The sequence below is a fragment of the Palaemon carinicauda genome, chromosome 44 (genome assembly GCF_036898095.1).
Source record: "Palaemon carinicauda isolate YSFRI2023 chromosome 44, ASM3689809v2, whole genome shotgun sequence".
NCBI lineage: Eukaryota > Metazoa > Arthropoda > Malacostraca > Decapoda > Palaemonidae > Palaemon > Palaemon carinicauda.
In genome coordinates, this window is record NC_090768.1 from 46,231,085 (window position 1) to 46,247,950 (window position 16,866).

The following is a 16,866-nucleotide window of genomic DNA, read 5'->3' on the forward strand; positions in this document are numbered from 1 at the left end:
TGAAATCTTTATTTTTCCCTAAAAAGGGGAAAACAGATTATTAAATTATGTGTAGCCTAACAACGAATTCATGTTCAAATCTAAACTCATAGCATAACATTATTATAAAAGCTGCACCACAGTCGTATTCCATAAACTTGTCTTTGAAGAAAAATAGTCTATCAGCATCAGACACTGACTGAGACACGAGGAAGGACCGGAAAAAAATATACAGATGCAAAAGCTCCTAAGTAATTTTTAAACTAAAATGGTTGACTTAACCTAACCCTTGGAGCAACGTTTTATCTAATAAAATTTGAAGGGACTCAAGTTCCTTCTTATACCCTTTTACCCAAGTAAAATTTTAACAGCCAAGGCACCAGCCACCCGTTGAGATACTACCGCTCGAGTTATTGGGTACTTTGACTGGCCAGACAGGACTACATTGGATCCGTCTCTCTGGTTACGGCTAATTTTTCCGCTGCCTCCACATATACCGAATAGTCTGGCTTATTCTTTCCACATTCTCCTGTCCCCATACACCTGACAACACTGTGATTACCAAACAATTGTTCTTCGTTCAAGAGGTTAACTACTGCACTGTAATTGTTCAGTGGCTACCTTCGTTTTGATACGGGTAGAAGAGACTCTTTAGCTATGACAATAGGACACTCCAAAATTAAACCATTGTCCTCTAGTATTGGGTAATGTCATAGTCTCTGTACCATGATTTTCCACTATCTTGGGGTACATTTCTCTTGCTGTAGGGTACACTTGGGAACACTATTTATCTTATTTCTCTTCCTCTATGTTTTTAGTAATTATAGTTCATGTATGAAAAATTTATTTTCATATTGTTACAGTCCTTATAACATTTTATCTTTATTGTTTACTACTTCTCTTGAAGTTTATTATTTCCTTATTTTCCTTCTTCGTTGGGCTATTTTTCCTTGTTGGAGCCCTTAGGCTTATAGCATCCTACTTTTCCAACTAGGCTTGTAGCTTGGCTATTTATAACAATGATAAGTTCAAAATGTAAATTGGAACCAGACCTACAACAGTAAACAACTGGTTGACTTATTAATATTACAAAGCTGACTTCGTCCTCATATTTTATTGATACTTAGGCTAATTTCAATATATTTCATCATTTTGCTATGGACAACATGTCAAAAACAAATGTATTTCGGTATGGTTCCAGCAGAATTGCAGCTTATTTTGGTGCATTTCAGAAGTTACTGGACGTTCATTTACTATCATTTTGACCCTGCTATAAATATTAATCAATGGTATTCACAACCTTTTTGACATACTGTCTTTCTGTTATCATGGAAGTAGAGGGAATTCCCCAACTGACATGCTATATCCCATGATGATGAACAATGTAAAGGGCATTTAAACACTCTCTCTCTCTCTCTCTCTCTCTCTCTCTCTCTCTCTCTCTCTCTCTCTCTCTCTCTCTCTCTCTCTCTCTCTCTCTCTCTCTCCACACAGACCTTGCAGTTTACCACCGAGGTATAAAAACATTCTAATCATTATGTCGAATTCATTTTTGGAGAGGGTGGGGCCTTTTCAGCCGTACGTTATAAAAGAAGATGGATTGTATGCATTCTGTGGTTGTATTCCTAGCATATGATATAATGTGTATTTATAAATACTTTTGGATTATCTGTGTATTTAATAAGAAGAATGGGATATTGTTAAAAAGTGAAGGCAATTCTAATTAACCTACGTGACCTGATACTAACATTTCAATGTACTAAGGGAATGGTTCCACGGTTGCCACTCGTTAAAAGAGATGGACAATTACAGTAGAGGTTATGATAGCAGATGGGAGAGTTAGAAATAATTTCATCTTTTGGCAACTGTTTCAACTTTGGATTTTCCCTAACGAAAATAGATCTGAATTTCATTCAGTTACAGACTATTAGAAACAATCTAAACGTCACCCTTATTTTTAAGAGCTATAAATACATACTTATACTTTCATTTGTAATAACTTTGGCTATACTCAATAATACTAAACTTAAAATTTTGTTGAATAGAACTCTAAAATTATAACTTATCCTGAATTGTATGACCGAAATTATTAGAAAAGATATTCCTTTCTAATATGTCAATTTCTCATTATATTTAAATTGAAATGATAACGCTTCGAACCTAACATCATTCAGTTGACAGATAAAATGAGATAGAATCATAGATGAATATTTTTAGTCGGTTATTTTCCATTTCTAGTAAAGCCTTAATAAAGGTAACCATGTCATGTATGACACAAGATATACAAAAAAAATTTCCCATCGTGTATACTTATAAATGCTATTTTTGTACAAGGATTAATAGACATAAATTTATTTAATATGGTCTACCTTTGTACAAAGTTTCACTAAAATTTCTTGTGTGGAGGCTTCTATGTCAGTTGTAATGAAAACATAAGTATGCCATAAATATTGGAGTGAAATGGGTAGAAAAAAAAGAGCTTTCTCCTTTCGTGCATATTCATGCGCTATAGTTTACCTTTATACAAGGTTGGGCTGTAATCTTTCCAACCAACTAGGAGTTTGGATACCGATGTCAGAGTGAAACACATTAACAGACAATCAGAAGGGCAGATTGATACTCGCCTTTCGTGAATATCTATGTAATATGGTCTATATTTGTACAAAGTTTGACCAAAACATCAACGGTACTGGAGTTGTTGACGCCAGGGAGACCAACTAAATGAAAAACTCATGTTACGAAACTTTGAGCAGGGATTAAAATTAAATTAGATTCAAGTATTTATATAAACCTTACTAAGTAATATTCACCATATACCTATAAGTTAGCATCAACGTGACACTCACGATTAGCAAATATTCCGAAGAAAAAACGAAATCTCGTTTTCTATTATTATTCGTCTGTGTATCAGAGAAAACTAAACTATATCGTATTCTCATATAAATTAAGTCTTTACAAATCTCGAGTCAATTAAAAAAAAAAAAAAAACACACATTTCAAAATTTGATTGGATCTTTACTTAGCTCTTTTAATATAACATCAATTTCCGAGAGATGTAAAAAAAGACTAAACAATTTCTGTCCACCGTACTAAGTAACCTGGAACGGTAATATTGTATACCATGAACTTTAGTAGGCCTATTACTACAAAATTATGTAATACCAATGAATGTGTGCTGGTTTACCTTGAACCTTACAGAAGAAAAGCCAAGAATGCTGGGCTTAGGTGCAAATCTTGTAATACGTTACGAATACCAACCCCTTCTTCTTGGAGCCATCCTGTTAGGAAACTGCTTAATACTAAACAAAATTGAAAGTGTATGAAATTGCTTATGTTGGGGACAAAGGGCTTAGTCTCAATTATAGCCTATAGATGAATGTGGCTTAATGGTTCTCCAAAGAGCACGAGAACAGGGGTTCAATTTTTTGGAAAGTATGACCATTTAGGCACGTCGTATTGAATGCCACTGTTCCTCTGTTAGCCTGCTAGCCAAAGTATTATGATGTCTATGGCAGTTTATAGCCAATGAGAGGTCGTGACCAAAGCGGCTAATTAGGACATAATAAAAAAAAATAAAAAACTTATTTAAAAATGCTGTGCTTACTAACAAAGACAAAGATAGTAGGTTGGCCAAGGCCCCAGCCACCTGTTGAGATACAACCGCTAGAAAGTTATTGGGTCCTTTGACTGGTCGGATAGTACTTACTTGGATCCCTCTCTGGTTATGGCTCATTTTTCCTTTGCCTACACATACACTGAATAGTCAGGCTTATTCTTTACATATTTTCATCATTCTTCATACCCCTGACAACACTAAGATACCCAAAAATTCTGCTTCGCCCAAGGGGTTAACTATTGCACTATAATTGTTCAGTGGCTACTTTCACCTTGGTAAGGGAAGAAGACAATTTTTATCTATGGTGAGCAGCTCTTCTAGGAAGACACTCCAAATTTAAACCATAGTTCTCAAGTCTTAGGTAGTGCAATAGCCTCTGTACCATGGTCTTCCACTGTTTTAGGGTAGAGTTCTCTTCCTTGAGGGTACACGGGCACACTATTCCCTACATTGTTTGTACATGACGGGTCTGTTTTAACGTTGTTACTGATTTTAAGATAGTTTATATTGTTCATAATTACTTCTTATAGACCATATAGTTTGTTTATTTTCTTATTTCCTTTCCTCACTGGGCTACTTTCCCTGGTGGAGCCCTCAGACTTAGAATATCATGCTTTTCCAACAAGGTTTGTACCTTAGCAAGTAATAATAATACTAATAATAATAATAATAATAATAATAACCGGAAAGTATCCTAAAAGAGAATAACTCAATATTACACACACATTCTCTCTCTCTCTCTCTCTCTCTCTCTCTCTCTCTCTCTCTCTCTCTCTCTCTCTCTCTCTCTCTCTCTCTCTCTCTCTCTCATTTATTTATTCATAATTTCTATATATATATATATATATATATATATATATATATATATATATATATATATATATATGTATATATATATATATATATATATATATATATATATATATATATGTATATAATATATATAATTATACATATATATAAAATATATACAAGATATATAATAGATCATATTTGCCACACTGATATTAAAATTGAAAGCACCCAACAAAATGTGGCTAGAATACCTAGGTATGATACAACCAATCTTCTAGAAGATAAGCACATAAAAACAATTGCAACGGAATGCACTGAAAATGAAGTGACCCCTAGAATACTTGCAAGATTGAAGATAATTTTGTAAAATGTGACATGAAGCAAAATCTGATAAGTGGCAATTAAGAGTGTTGGTGAAAATGGCTAAAGAAGGCGACCTGACTGATGGCAATAATTACAGGGGCATCACTCTAAGTCATTTATCATGAAATACATAGTATGCTAATTCTAAAGATACTTGATATTAAGATTGATGAAAAGCTGATAGATGAACAAGCAGGATTTAGAAAAAGGTAGAAGTTGTACTGACCAAATTTTAATTTTGTGACATGTTGTACAGCAATGCGCAGAATATAGAAATACCCTCTTGATGGCATTTGCAGACTATGAAAACGCCTTATATAGTGTGCACCGACCAATTATGTGTTGAGTAATGCGTTATTATGGAACTCCTCTTAATTATGTAAATTTGATTAAGTCGGTTCATGAGCATATCAAGTGCAAAGTTAATATTAGTGGAGTCCTACCAAATGAATTTCCAGTGAATAGCCGAGTAACCCGAGGCAATGTTTTGTCACTTATGTTGTTTATCTTCCTCATGGATTTTGCAATGCGTAGAACAGTTGGAGATGCTGGAGAAGGATTGGACTGGATTCGCAATAGGAAATTAGCTGACCTAGATTATGCCGATGACGCTGTTCTCATTAGCAGAACACCACAAGATTTGCAATGCCCGCTTACCAGAATGCATGAAATATCACAGGAGGTTGGGTTGAAGATGAATAGAATAAAGGCAGAGATGATGCCAACGGAATATGCAATGGATGATGAAATAGCAATGGAAGGAGAAAGGATTAATGTGGTGGAATCATTTAACTATTTAGGAATTATGATCTCTAATACAGGGTCTTTAGAATCAGAGTTTAATGAAAAAATGAAAATAGCCAATCAGACAATGGCTATTCTAAGTGAAATTTGGAAATCAAATCGACTGAAATTACATATAAAAATAGGGCTATATATCAGTTTAGTGAGAGCCGTGTTGCTGTATGAACATGAGTCATGGTATGACAATGAAGTAATCTCCAACAAATTTAGTAGATTTGAGAACAAATCCCTCAGAAGAATATTGGGAGTTAAATGGCAGGACAGGATTAGAAATGAAACTATAAAAGAGTTTAACCGAGTACCATATGTGGATGAGATCATGAGGGTTAGATGAAGATGGTTTGGGCATGATCTTCACACTCCCCAATAGAGATTAGTTCACCAAACATTTACCTGGGCTCTGCAGGGTACTAAAATTGTTGTAGCAGACCCAGGCCTACATGGCTGAGCAATATGAAGCGTCAAGTCAGATACGATGAATGGAAAACGAATAATTTAGCAAAAGGGAAAACAGTCATAGGTTTATAAGAGCCTTTATCTGTTAATATATGATAAAAATGGCACAAAGCATTTCATGATGGAAGAGATACTTGACGCAATAGTTTAGCACTTATTCTTTGATTAGTCAATGTAAGAAACTGATGTGTTATTTTTCTATATGAATAAATTCAATTTATGTAGTGTGATACAAAGTAAAGAACTACGAAAACAAAAAGCCCAAACCAGGAAGTTACAAATTCGATGATTAGTAAGTCCAGATGACACGAAAGGCTTTCGAGATACAATATAAAAAAAAAACGGTCAAAGCAGTTATATTACATTAAAAGCCTTAATCCAACAATAAGTTATAAAAAAAATTCTGTTACCAAAAGGCAAAAGAACAATTAGATATTCAAAATTATAAAAATAAAATAAAAATGATGCAGCTTTAAATTAAAAAAACGTAAACAAAGAAAAGAAGTGGAGTAAGTAAAAACTTTTCATATACGATGATGCAAAAAGGCCAAGAATCGGGAGAGGTTGAAAATGATACAATAATATCCCCTGTTCCAAGGCCATATGTTTATTCACCTATGAAAATGTAGAATATCTTAGTAAATAATATAAGTAAAACTTGTAGAATAAAATCTAAGCTTTTGTTGGCCCATCTATCAGAACAGACATACGGATATGAAAAGCTATACCCATTACAGTTGATTTATTACCTTTATCGTAATCGTAAAAGTTAACAAGAGTAAAAAAGAAAATAATAAAAAATAACATGAAAACACTTGTTTTAACCCCACACCTGTTTGATCGATTTCGTAACGATAAACAATGTACCTCATATTTATCAAACTATTTTTAAACCAACAGGTTAGCATTTTTAGGTCTCTCTCTCTCTCTCTCTCTCTCTCTCTCTCTCTCTCTCTCTCTCTCTCTCTCTCTCTCTCTCTCTCTCTCTCTATATATATATATATATATATATATATATATATATATATATATATATATATATATATATATATATATAAATTGATTCTAAGGAAATTGTAACTTGATTCATCATTAACATTCAACAAGAAAATATTGGAATAACATTACAACATCCCACAATAAAACGCAGGTATAGCATAACGTCGAGCAGCAGTCACAAATGTGTTAGAAGATCATTAGCCAATGTTTACGTGGCTGAAGGTGGGAGGGGAAACGATATACGTGCAACGCAAAAAAAAAAAAAGCCGAGGAAGGGGAGTTATAGACGAGAGGGATAAGCAGTCGCATTGGTGGTAGCGACAGTAGTGCAAGTCCTCGCTGCAGTAACGTAGGGACATATCACTGAAGTCTTCGTCGGTGCTCATGAGAAGGTGACTCACTGCGATATGCACCGGACGGATGTTGAACGTTTAGATTTCAGAATATAATTACAAATAACGTTAACGTCGAAGACAAAGTATACAGAAAATATTCAACCTTCAGCATCAAGTTGTCAATACTCTTATCTTTGTAACTCGGTAAAAAACTACATCCGTTACAATTCAAACATTTTCTCCAATTATAAAAAGATATCGCTTTGTTAACCATTGATAACATTATCTTCAATCCAAAGATAAGATAAAGCTGAGCGTTGTCATCAAAGCTTACGCCCTCAAGTTTAGTGTATCTACAGCTGTGCATCAAATAACTTTGGTGGAAGCGATCACCACTTCAAACGAAGAAATAGTAACGAAATTCTAGAAAACATGCAAGGTAAGGAATGCAATCAAATGCATACGATACCTAAGTGTTATATAGAGGAAGATGATATTGATCAAATTTCAGGAGCCAAATAAGGAATACATTTCAAGTCTAAGGAATGAATTGAAAAAGGCTTTATTTTGAAGAAGCAATCCCCCCCCAAAAAAAAAAATAATGAAGTTCTTGAGGTACAGAAAGTGTTCTTAATACTAATAAAGCAGTTCATATACTTCTATTATATATTTGTGTGCTAGTATCAAGGTCGCAGAAACCTGTACACAAACTATTCACAGGCACAAACACAATATATATATATATATATATATATATATATATATATATATATATATATATATATATATATATATATATATATATATATATATATATATATATATAATGTATATCTTAGGAATTTGTGCATAATATACGCCTTGTCTAACCTAATTTATTACTCAGGTCTTCGGTCATTCCAACCTTTCTCATTATATTTTTCAAACCCCATCAAGTATTAACTATTTCCATTCTTCTATATTACCGTTAATCTTCATCCATTTCATTTACCAAAATTACCTTAGCCTTGATCATTATCATTTTCTTCGAATAACAAAAGCATTCACTTCCATTACTTTCAATCCTATAGTTTTAATCAGTACTGTGTCATCTGCAAACCTCAACCATTCCACAAAACATTCTAGACAACTTTTCTACCGTATATAATTTCCATATGACTTTTCACATCCCTCCATGCTTGCAGATATTGAAAATCCACAAAAATATCACCAGTAAACATCGATCATTTCACATCTCATACACGAAACATTTTTAACCTGCAATTTTACATCATAATTTAATTTCCTTTTACTGACTTTTCCCATTAGTTGAGCAGGCTGACTTCCTGGTTAAATGTTACTTATCTGTTTAAATGTGTTTTTATCTATCTATCGATCAATATCTGTATATATATATATATATATATATATATATATATATATATATATATATATATATATATATATATATATCTATATCTATATATATATATATATATATATGTATGTGTGTGTGCGTGCGTGTTACAATAATAATAATAATAATAATAATATATGTGTGTGTGCGTGTGTGTTACAATCCTTTCATGTTTTATGATTTCGTTATTTCCCTTACTGGTCTGTTATCACTTTTTAGGCCCAAGCATTGCAGCAACCTGCTTGGCAACTAATAATAATAATAATAATAATAATAATAATAATAATAATAATAATAATAATAATGCATTTCTTCTATGTAAAAACCACATTTGATACTACCGCTATAGAGTTATGGGCTCCTTTTGACTGGTCAGATAGTACTACATAGAATCCTTCTCTCTGATTACGATTAATTTTCTGTTTGACTACACATACACCGAATAGTCTAGCCTATTCTTAACATACTCTTCTCTGTCATCGTACATCTTACAACACTGAGATTACCCAACAATTCTTCTTCTCCAAGGGGTTAACTACTGCACTGAAATTGTTCAGTGGCCACTTTCCTTTTGGTAAGGGTAGAAGAGATTCTTTAGCTATGGTAAATCTTGGGTAGTGACATAGCCTCTGTACCATGGTCTTCCAATGTCTTGGATTAGAGTTCTCTTGCTTGAGGCTACACTCGACCACACTATTCTACTTTATTTCTCTTCTTGTTTTGTTAAAAGTTTTTATAGTTTATATCAGAAATATTCATTTTAATGTTATTACTGTTCTTAGAATATTTCATTTTTTCTTGTTTCCTTTCCTCGCTGGGCTATTTTCCCTGTTGGAGCCCCTTGGCTTATAGCACCCTGCTTTTCCAACTAGGGTTGTAGCTTAGCAAGTCATAATAATAATAATAGCCCGAGCTAATTTTAAATGCATTCCTCATTGTAAATTTTCATGTCCTCCCAAGTAAAAATTTCTAGGATATTCGTGTGTTCTCCCCTAAAATTTACAACGATTTGAATATGGAAAATAGAATTTGGACCCACAAGGTAAAAAGAATTGTTAGCATTTCGTAACACGTCTTTTTTCAAAATAAATCTTACACCATTTGTACACTATCGAAAAGTTTTGCCTACGGTTCAGATATTTACAAAACAAAAGAACTTAATTCTAACATGATGACTATTTGTTCAATACTATGGAATAACACCGAATATTGAAAGCAATGCATATCAAATGCATGAACTGTTTGTACATGGGTGGCTATACTATACATTTATTCAAATATATAATATATATATATATATATATATATATATATATATATATATAGAGAGAGAGAGAGAGAGAGAGAGAGAGAGAGAGAGAGAGAGAGAGAGAGAGAGAGAGAGAGAGAGATTTTCAAGTACTAACATGACGCAAATCAGGCAAAATATTTCACTAAACAACAATAAAAAAAAACTTTGTATCTAAGCGTTTACAAGTTTAAATATGAAGGCCTAGGTACAAAAAAAAAAAAAAAACGCAAAATCCTCTTAACGTCACCATCTAAAGCTAAGAAAAAATTATGTGAACGATAGAAGAAAAAATTCAAACTTAAGTAGAATAGTTAATTGTAAAGAAATATTTCTTAGAAAAGTTGAAGGAGAAACAAAACCATTTCAGTATTCGGTATTGGTGGAAAACGGCTAAAACCCTAAGTGTGAACTAGGTCACACATGTTTACAAGATACTGTAATGTATGAATAGAAAAATTCCATTTGCTGCACCTTATCATGATAAGCTTATTTACAACTAATATACCCTTAACACTGAGGATAAAAAAGATGGCTCATGCCAATAAATGTCTACTACAGACTTTAAGGCTTATGCGGTGTTGGGTGCGAGTCAAAACAGTGAATGCTTCTAAAGTCAAGATTAATAAAATAAAAGGCAAAATAAAATTATATATTACGAGTAAAATGTCCGGAAAAATTACTTCTACGTATTTGGTGAGTAAGAACTTGTGTATATGATGATTAAAGAATTAAAAAGATGGAAAGTTATGTACTATAACATACATGTTAAAAAACTAAAAGCTAGAATTGCATCAAAGTTCCTAAGGATTATACAGGAAACGAATTCTTTTCTTCTAATTAATAACGGTAAAGAAATTTTGAATGGATCTAAAAAGGGCTCGAGAAGCAGAGGAACATACATAACAGTAATATACTTGCTTTTTTGTGCAAATCTCTTTGCCAGTTGTGTTAAGGGTATTACATGAACATTTCCAAAATACCGACAATTTGCGTTCTGCAATGCAAGTTAGGAGAAATATTCAAAGACAAAAGTTTATAAAATTGTCAACAGTATCAGCTAAGTTACAACCTTATTTGGAAAATCAGAATGCTATAAGCCCAAGGGCTTCAACAGAGAAAATAGCCCGGTGAAGAAAGAAAAATAAGAAAACAAATAGAATAGTGTGCCTGAGTGTACCCTCAGGCACAACTCTACTCAAGACAGCGGAAGACCATGGGACAGAGGCTATGGCAAAACCCAAGATTAGATAACAAATGGTCTGATTTTGGAGTGTCCTCCTAGAAGAGCTGCTTGCCATCGCTAAAGAGTCTTTTCTACACTTGTCAAGTGTAAAGAAGCCACCGAACAATTACTGGGCAATAATAAACCTCTTAAGCGAAGAATATGTAAAGAATATGCCAGTGTATTCGGTATATGTATAGACAAATAAAAAATGAGGCGTAATCAGAGAGGGATTCAATGTAATACTTCTCTGGACAGTCAAAAGGACCCAACAACTCTCTCGCGTCTAGCGGTAGTGTCTCAACGGATGGCTGGTGCCTTGGCCAACCTACTATCTTGACACGTTGGCGTCAAGATGTTTTGTAATAATTAAAAGCTATAAGATAAAAAAGTATATATATATGACAATTGTGGGTTGGATGTTGAAAAAATAAAAAGGATCTTATTACCCAACAAAAGTGAATTAAAATGAAGAACTCCGTATGATTTACATATCATATGAAAACCAAAGTATCTTAAAACATTTGGTGAACCTTAGTCAGAAACCATTAATAAGCTATGAAAAGGTTATATTGAAATCCAAGAGTATCCCGAAGCATAATTTAAGTAAAAAAAAAAAAAAAAAAAAAAAAAAAAAATAAAAAAAAAAAAAAAAAAAAACTATAGATATGTGTTTAAAAGTAGTACGCGTCTAACCTTTAAAACGACAAACAAATGCTGTAATGGTATATGTTAAAAAAGGCCAAATATATTAAAACCTGAAAAAAACTGGAATGAATCTATAGCAAGTTGTCTAAAGGCACTGAAGTTCTGCAGAACCTTCCATGAATTACTTAGATGTTGTACACCAATCCTAAAATTCATCAAATTTATAAAACGAAAATAATACCACGTATTTAAAAAAAAAAATCATTATTCTCTTATAATGAGTATATTGAACTTAGTTCAGTTATCAGGGAAGTGTAAATTTCAACTCGATTTTTATACATATGTGTAATTCCGCACACTTGTTCCTCAGACGAATCTAAAAAAATAAAAAATAAAATAGTAAGCACCTGTATGAAACCTGAGCACCAGGTGTGTTGTCAGTTTGTTAGGACGTTTACTGGTTTTTCGTCACTACAATAAACAAAATTTAACAGGTGGCTAAACTTTAAATCGCCATTAAAAACGGTTCTCGTCGCCATAGCTTCGTTTAAAACGTACACTTTATATATATATATATATATATATATATATATATATATATATATATATATATATATATATATATATATATGTTTGTGTGTGTGTGCGCACACTAGTGTACGTGACCCGTAAAAAAATGACGGCGAAATGTTTAGATAGATATGTACACCAAACACAGAACCACACGCAAAACCGGCCCGCACTCCTACTCCTTGCACTAGGATATAACTATTCTTCTCCCCCTACCCCAGGGACAGGGAGTTGGGTATGGACGGAAATAAATGAATACATGTACATATATATATATATATATATATATATATATATATATATATATATATATATATATATATATATATATATATATATATATATATATATATATACTGTAAATATAAATAGGCATATACATACATAAATACTGTATATATACACACACATACGCACATATATGCTATATATATATATATATATATATATATATATATATATATATATATATATATATATATATATATATATATATGCGTATATACTGTATACATACATACATATGTATATATACATATATACTTTAAATATACATATATATAATGTATATATACATACATATATATACCAATATACTGTTTATATACATACATATATACTGTCTATATACAAACATATAGATACATTTATACTGTATGTATACACACACACACACACACACACATATATATATATATATATATATATATATATATATATATATATATATATATATATATATATATATATATATATATATATATATCCGAACACATGATCTGATATATAGAAGCAATTACTGTTTGTGTGAAAAAAATCATGATAGCTAACAAGTGATACATTTATATTATTATTATTATTACTTGCTAAGCTACAACCATAGTTGGAAAAGCAGGATGCTATAAGCCCAAGGGCCCCAACAAGGAAAATAGCCCAGTGAGGAAAGGAAACAAGGAAAAATAAAATATCTTAAGAGTGATAAAATTAAAATAAATATTTCTTAAATAAACTATAAAAACTTTAACAAAACAAGAGGAAGAGAAATCAGATAGAATAGTGCCCCCGAGTGTACCCTCAAGCAAGAGAACTCTAACCCAAGACAGTGGAAGACCATGGTACAAAAGCTATGAACTACCCAAGAATAGAGAACAATGTTTTGATTTTGGAGTGTCCCTCTCCTAGAAGAGCTGCTTACCAAAGCTAAAGTCTCTCTTCTACCCTTACCAAGAGGAAAATATACATATACAGCATATATAGACAGTAGGTCCAAATTTTCTAATTCTCACTAACACGTTTGAGATGAGATTTCTAGTCTCATAAATCTTTCCAAACTGAATATGGCATAACTCAGTCAGCAAACCATCAGGAAAATTTACATCTTACAAGTAAAAATAAACCAATATATTTTCCAACTCAACTCTTTAGACCTTTTCTAAGGTAGGAATGATAATTATAGGAATATGAGGGTCATACCTTCATACACATTGTGACGGTGCCGAGAGAGAGAGGTTATGACTCAAAGGCAGGATGCAATCAACTGAGTTCTTTATTAAGGAACACTCTCCTTTATATACAAAACCTCAAGGCAACAGGACATAACATGTTCGAGAAAGTGACAATGTTACAGAGGAAAACCAGACATGAATTTTCATGTTCGTTTTAGTGCGAGGGAAGAACGAAGATACAAGCATAATATATACAAAAGGAATTATGTACAATTGTGTGACACACGGTTGGTACATGGCTCCCCCTCTAAAAATGACATACTGAACATGTTAAATAGGTGCCCTGAATCTGGAGAGGTAGTAGTAAAAACTGCGCCGATTAGTGGCAGTGAGTTGCTGTAGAAGTCGTTGGTTGGGGTGCGAGCGAGTGGTGGATGATGGTTGGCTGTGTTGCCGCTCCGGCTCGTCACGGGGTAGGCGAGTGTGTCCTACGGCATTCATAGGCGTGTCCTACGGCATTCATAAGCGTGTGTCCTACGGCATTCATAGACGTGTCCTACGGCATTCATAGGCTACAGCGTTCATAGGCGTGTATGTCCTACGGCATTCATAGGCGTGTATGTCCTACAGCATTCACGTCAGCTTCGGTTGAAGTTGAATAGGTGTCCTCTTCGTCACGAGTGGAGGCGTTGATGGAGGTTTTGAAGGTCATGAAGTGGCTGTCCATAAGGGCACGAAGTAGGTTCACCTCACGAGGAGAGCTGTCTGCGGCAGGTTGCAGGCGAGTGATACTGGTCATTTTCCCGAGGGTGAGCGAAGCCCTTTGGTCCCCCAACGGTTGTTGAGAGAGCTGAAAAGGCGTTGCTATACGGGCGGCTGGCGACGGCGAGTACTGCTGCGGAAGGTAGGCGTTGACGGCGTCATAGTAACGGTGAGAGGTGGAGGGGGGGGAGGCGGGAGGAGCGAGTCACTCCGGGGTCACCAATGTGACGGGCCGAGAGAGGGTTGTGAACTCAAAGACAGGATGCAATCAACTGAGTTCTTTATTAAGGAACACTCTCCTTTATATACAAAACCTCAAGGCAACAGGACATAACATGTTCGAGAAAGTGACAATGTTACAAAGGAAAACCAGACATGAATTTTCATGTTCGTTTTAGTGCGAGGGAAGAACGAAGATACAAGCATAATATATACAAAAGGAATTATGTACAATTGTGTGACACACGGTTGGTACATAGCTCCCCCTCTAAAAATGACATACTGAACATGTTAAATAGGTGCCCTGAATCTGGAGAGGTAGTAGTAAAAACTGCGCCGATTAGTGGCAGTGAGTTGCTGTAGAAGTCGTTGGTTGGGGTGCGAGCGAGTGGTGGATGATGGTTGGCTGTGTTGCCGCTCCGGCTCGTCACGGGGTAGGCGAGTGTGTCCTACGGCATTCATAGGCGTGTGTGTTCTACGGCATTCATAGGCGTGTCCTACGGCATTCACAGGCGAGTGTGTCCTACGGCATTCATAGGCGTGTCCTACGGCATTCATAGGCGTGTATGTCCTACGGCATTCATAGGCGTGTATGTCCTACGGCATTCATAGGCGTGTATGTCCTACAGCATTCACGTCAGCTTCGGTTGAAGTTGAATAGTTGTCCTCTTCGTCACGAGTGGAGGCGTTGATGGAGGTTTTGAAGGTCATGAAGTGGCTGTCCATAAGGGCACGAAGTATGTTCACCTCACGAGGAGAGCTGTCTGCGGCAGGTTGCAGGCGAGTGATACTGGTCATTTTCCCGAGGGTGAGCGAAGCCCTTTGGTCCCCCAACGGTTGTTGAGAGAGCTGAAAAGGCGTTGCTATACGGGCGGCTGGCGACGGCGAGTACTGCTGCAGAAGGTATGCGTTGACGGCGTCATAGTAACGGTGAGAGGTGGAGGGGGGGGGAGGGGGGAGGAGCGAATCACTCCGGGGTCACCAATGTGACAGGCCGAGAGAGGGTTGTGAACTCAAAGGCAGGATGCAATCAACTGAGTTCTTTATTAAGGAACACTCTCCTTTATATACAAAACCTCAAGGCAACAGGACATAACATGTTCGAGAAAGTGACAATGTTACAGAGAAAAACCAGACATGAATTTTCATGTTCGTTTTAGTGCGAGGGAAGAACGAAGATACAAGCATAATATATACAAAAGGAATTATGTACAATTGTGTGACACACGGTTGGTACAACATACAATGATTCCGGTATACTTCGCTACATTATCGGATCCCGTGTACAAACAATCCAACAAGATTTATATCCGAAATGGTTTTCCCAGTTAATTTTCTTTGTGATGATTGATTTATGATTTTTACCATTATTGCAACATTTCTGCGTGGTAACTATAAGTTCTTATCCCTCTGTATCTTTATAATTGAGACGTTAGGTTGTGATGTAAGGCAATCTAACAATCAGCAGTTTAAAAAAAATAAAAACAGGAGAAAGTAATAGAAGATGATGAAGAGACTAATATAAATTAGTCATATATAAACTATGAAATGAGGTAATGTCAACCTGTTCAACAGAAAAGCACTTGCAACAATATTGAGCTTCTGAAGTTCTACCGACTCATCCGCCAAATTACAAAGTTTATTCCACAATCTAAGGACAGCTGGAATGTCTCTTCTACAATAACTCTGTAGTATCAAGTTATAAGGGGAAAGATTACTGTTAAAATCAAATGCATACCTTGGAAGATTGATTACAAAAAATGGTCAGAATTAGGAAAGATTTTGTGAAACAGAGAATTAAATGAACTACGGTGTAAGATATACATTAATATCAAGATCAGCACAATGGATATAATAGATCACTATTTGTCTAACAAATTTGTATGAGAGTTAACAGCTGAATATCATAAAAGAGATCATTATTCAAAACATAGTAGAATGAAAGATCTAAATCAATCCCTCAGGA

General features: G+C 34.5%; 2 protein-coding genes across 2 annotated transcripts in view; one reads left to right on the forward strand and one right to left on the reverse strand.

The window, feature by feature from the left end:
- LOC137634466 (uncharacterized) overlaps positions 1-16,866 on the reverse strand; it is a 281,610-nt gene that overhangs the window by 203,864 nt on the left and 60,880 nt on the right. The window lies entirely within an intron of this gene.
- Positions 7,288-16,866, forward strand: part of LOC137634108 (glycoprotein-N-acetylgalactosamine 3-beta-galactosyltransferase 1-like) — a 51,763-nt gene continuing 42,184 nt past the window's right edge. Inside the window, exons 1-2 of the mRNA XM_068366331.1 lie at positions 7,288-7,404; positions 7,647-7,786. Of these exons, the coding sequence (XP_068222432.1) occupies positions 7,780-7,786 (7 nt within the window). The 5' untranslated portion in view covers positions 7,288-7,404; positions 7,647-7,779. The remainder of the gene's footprint in view (positions 7,405-7,646; positions 7,787-16,866) is intronic.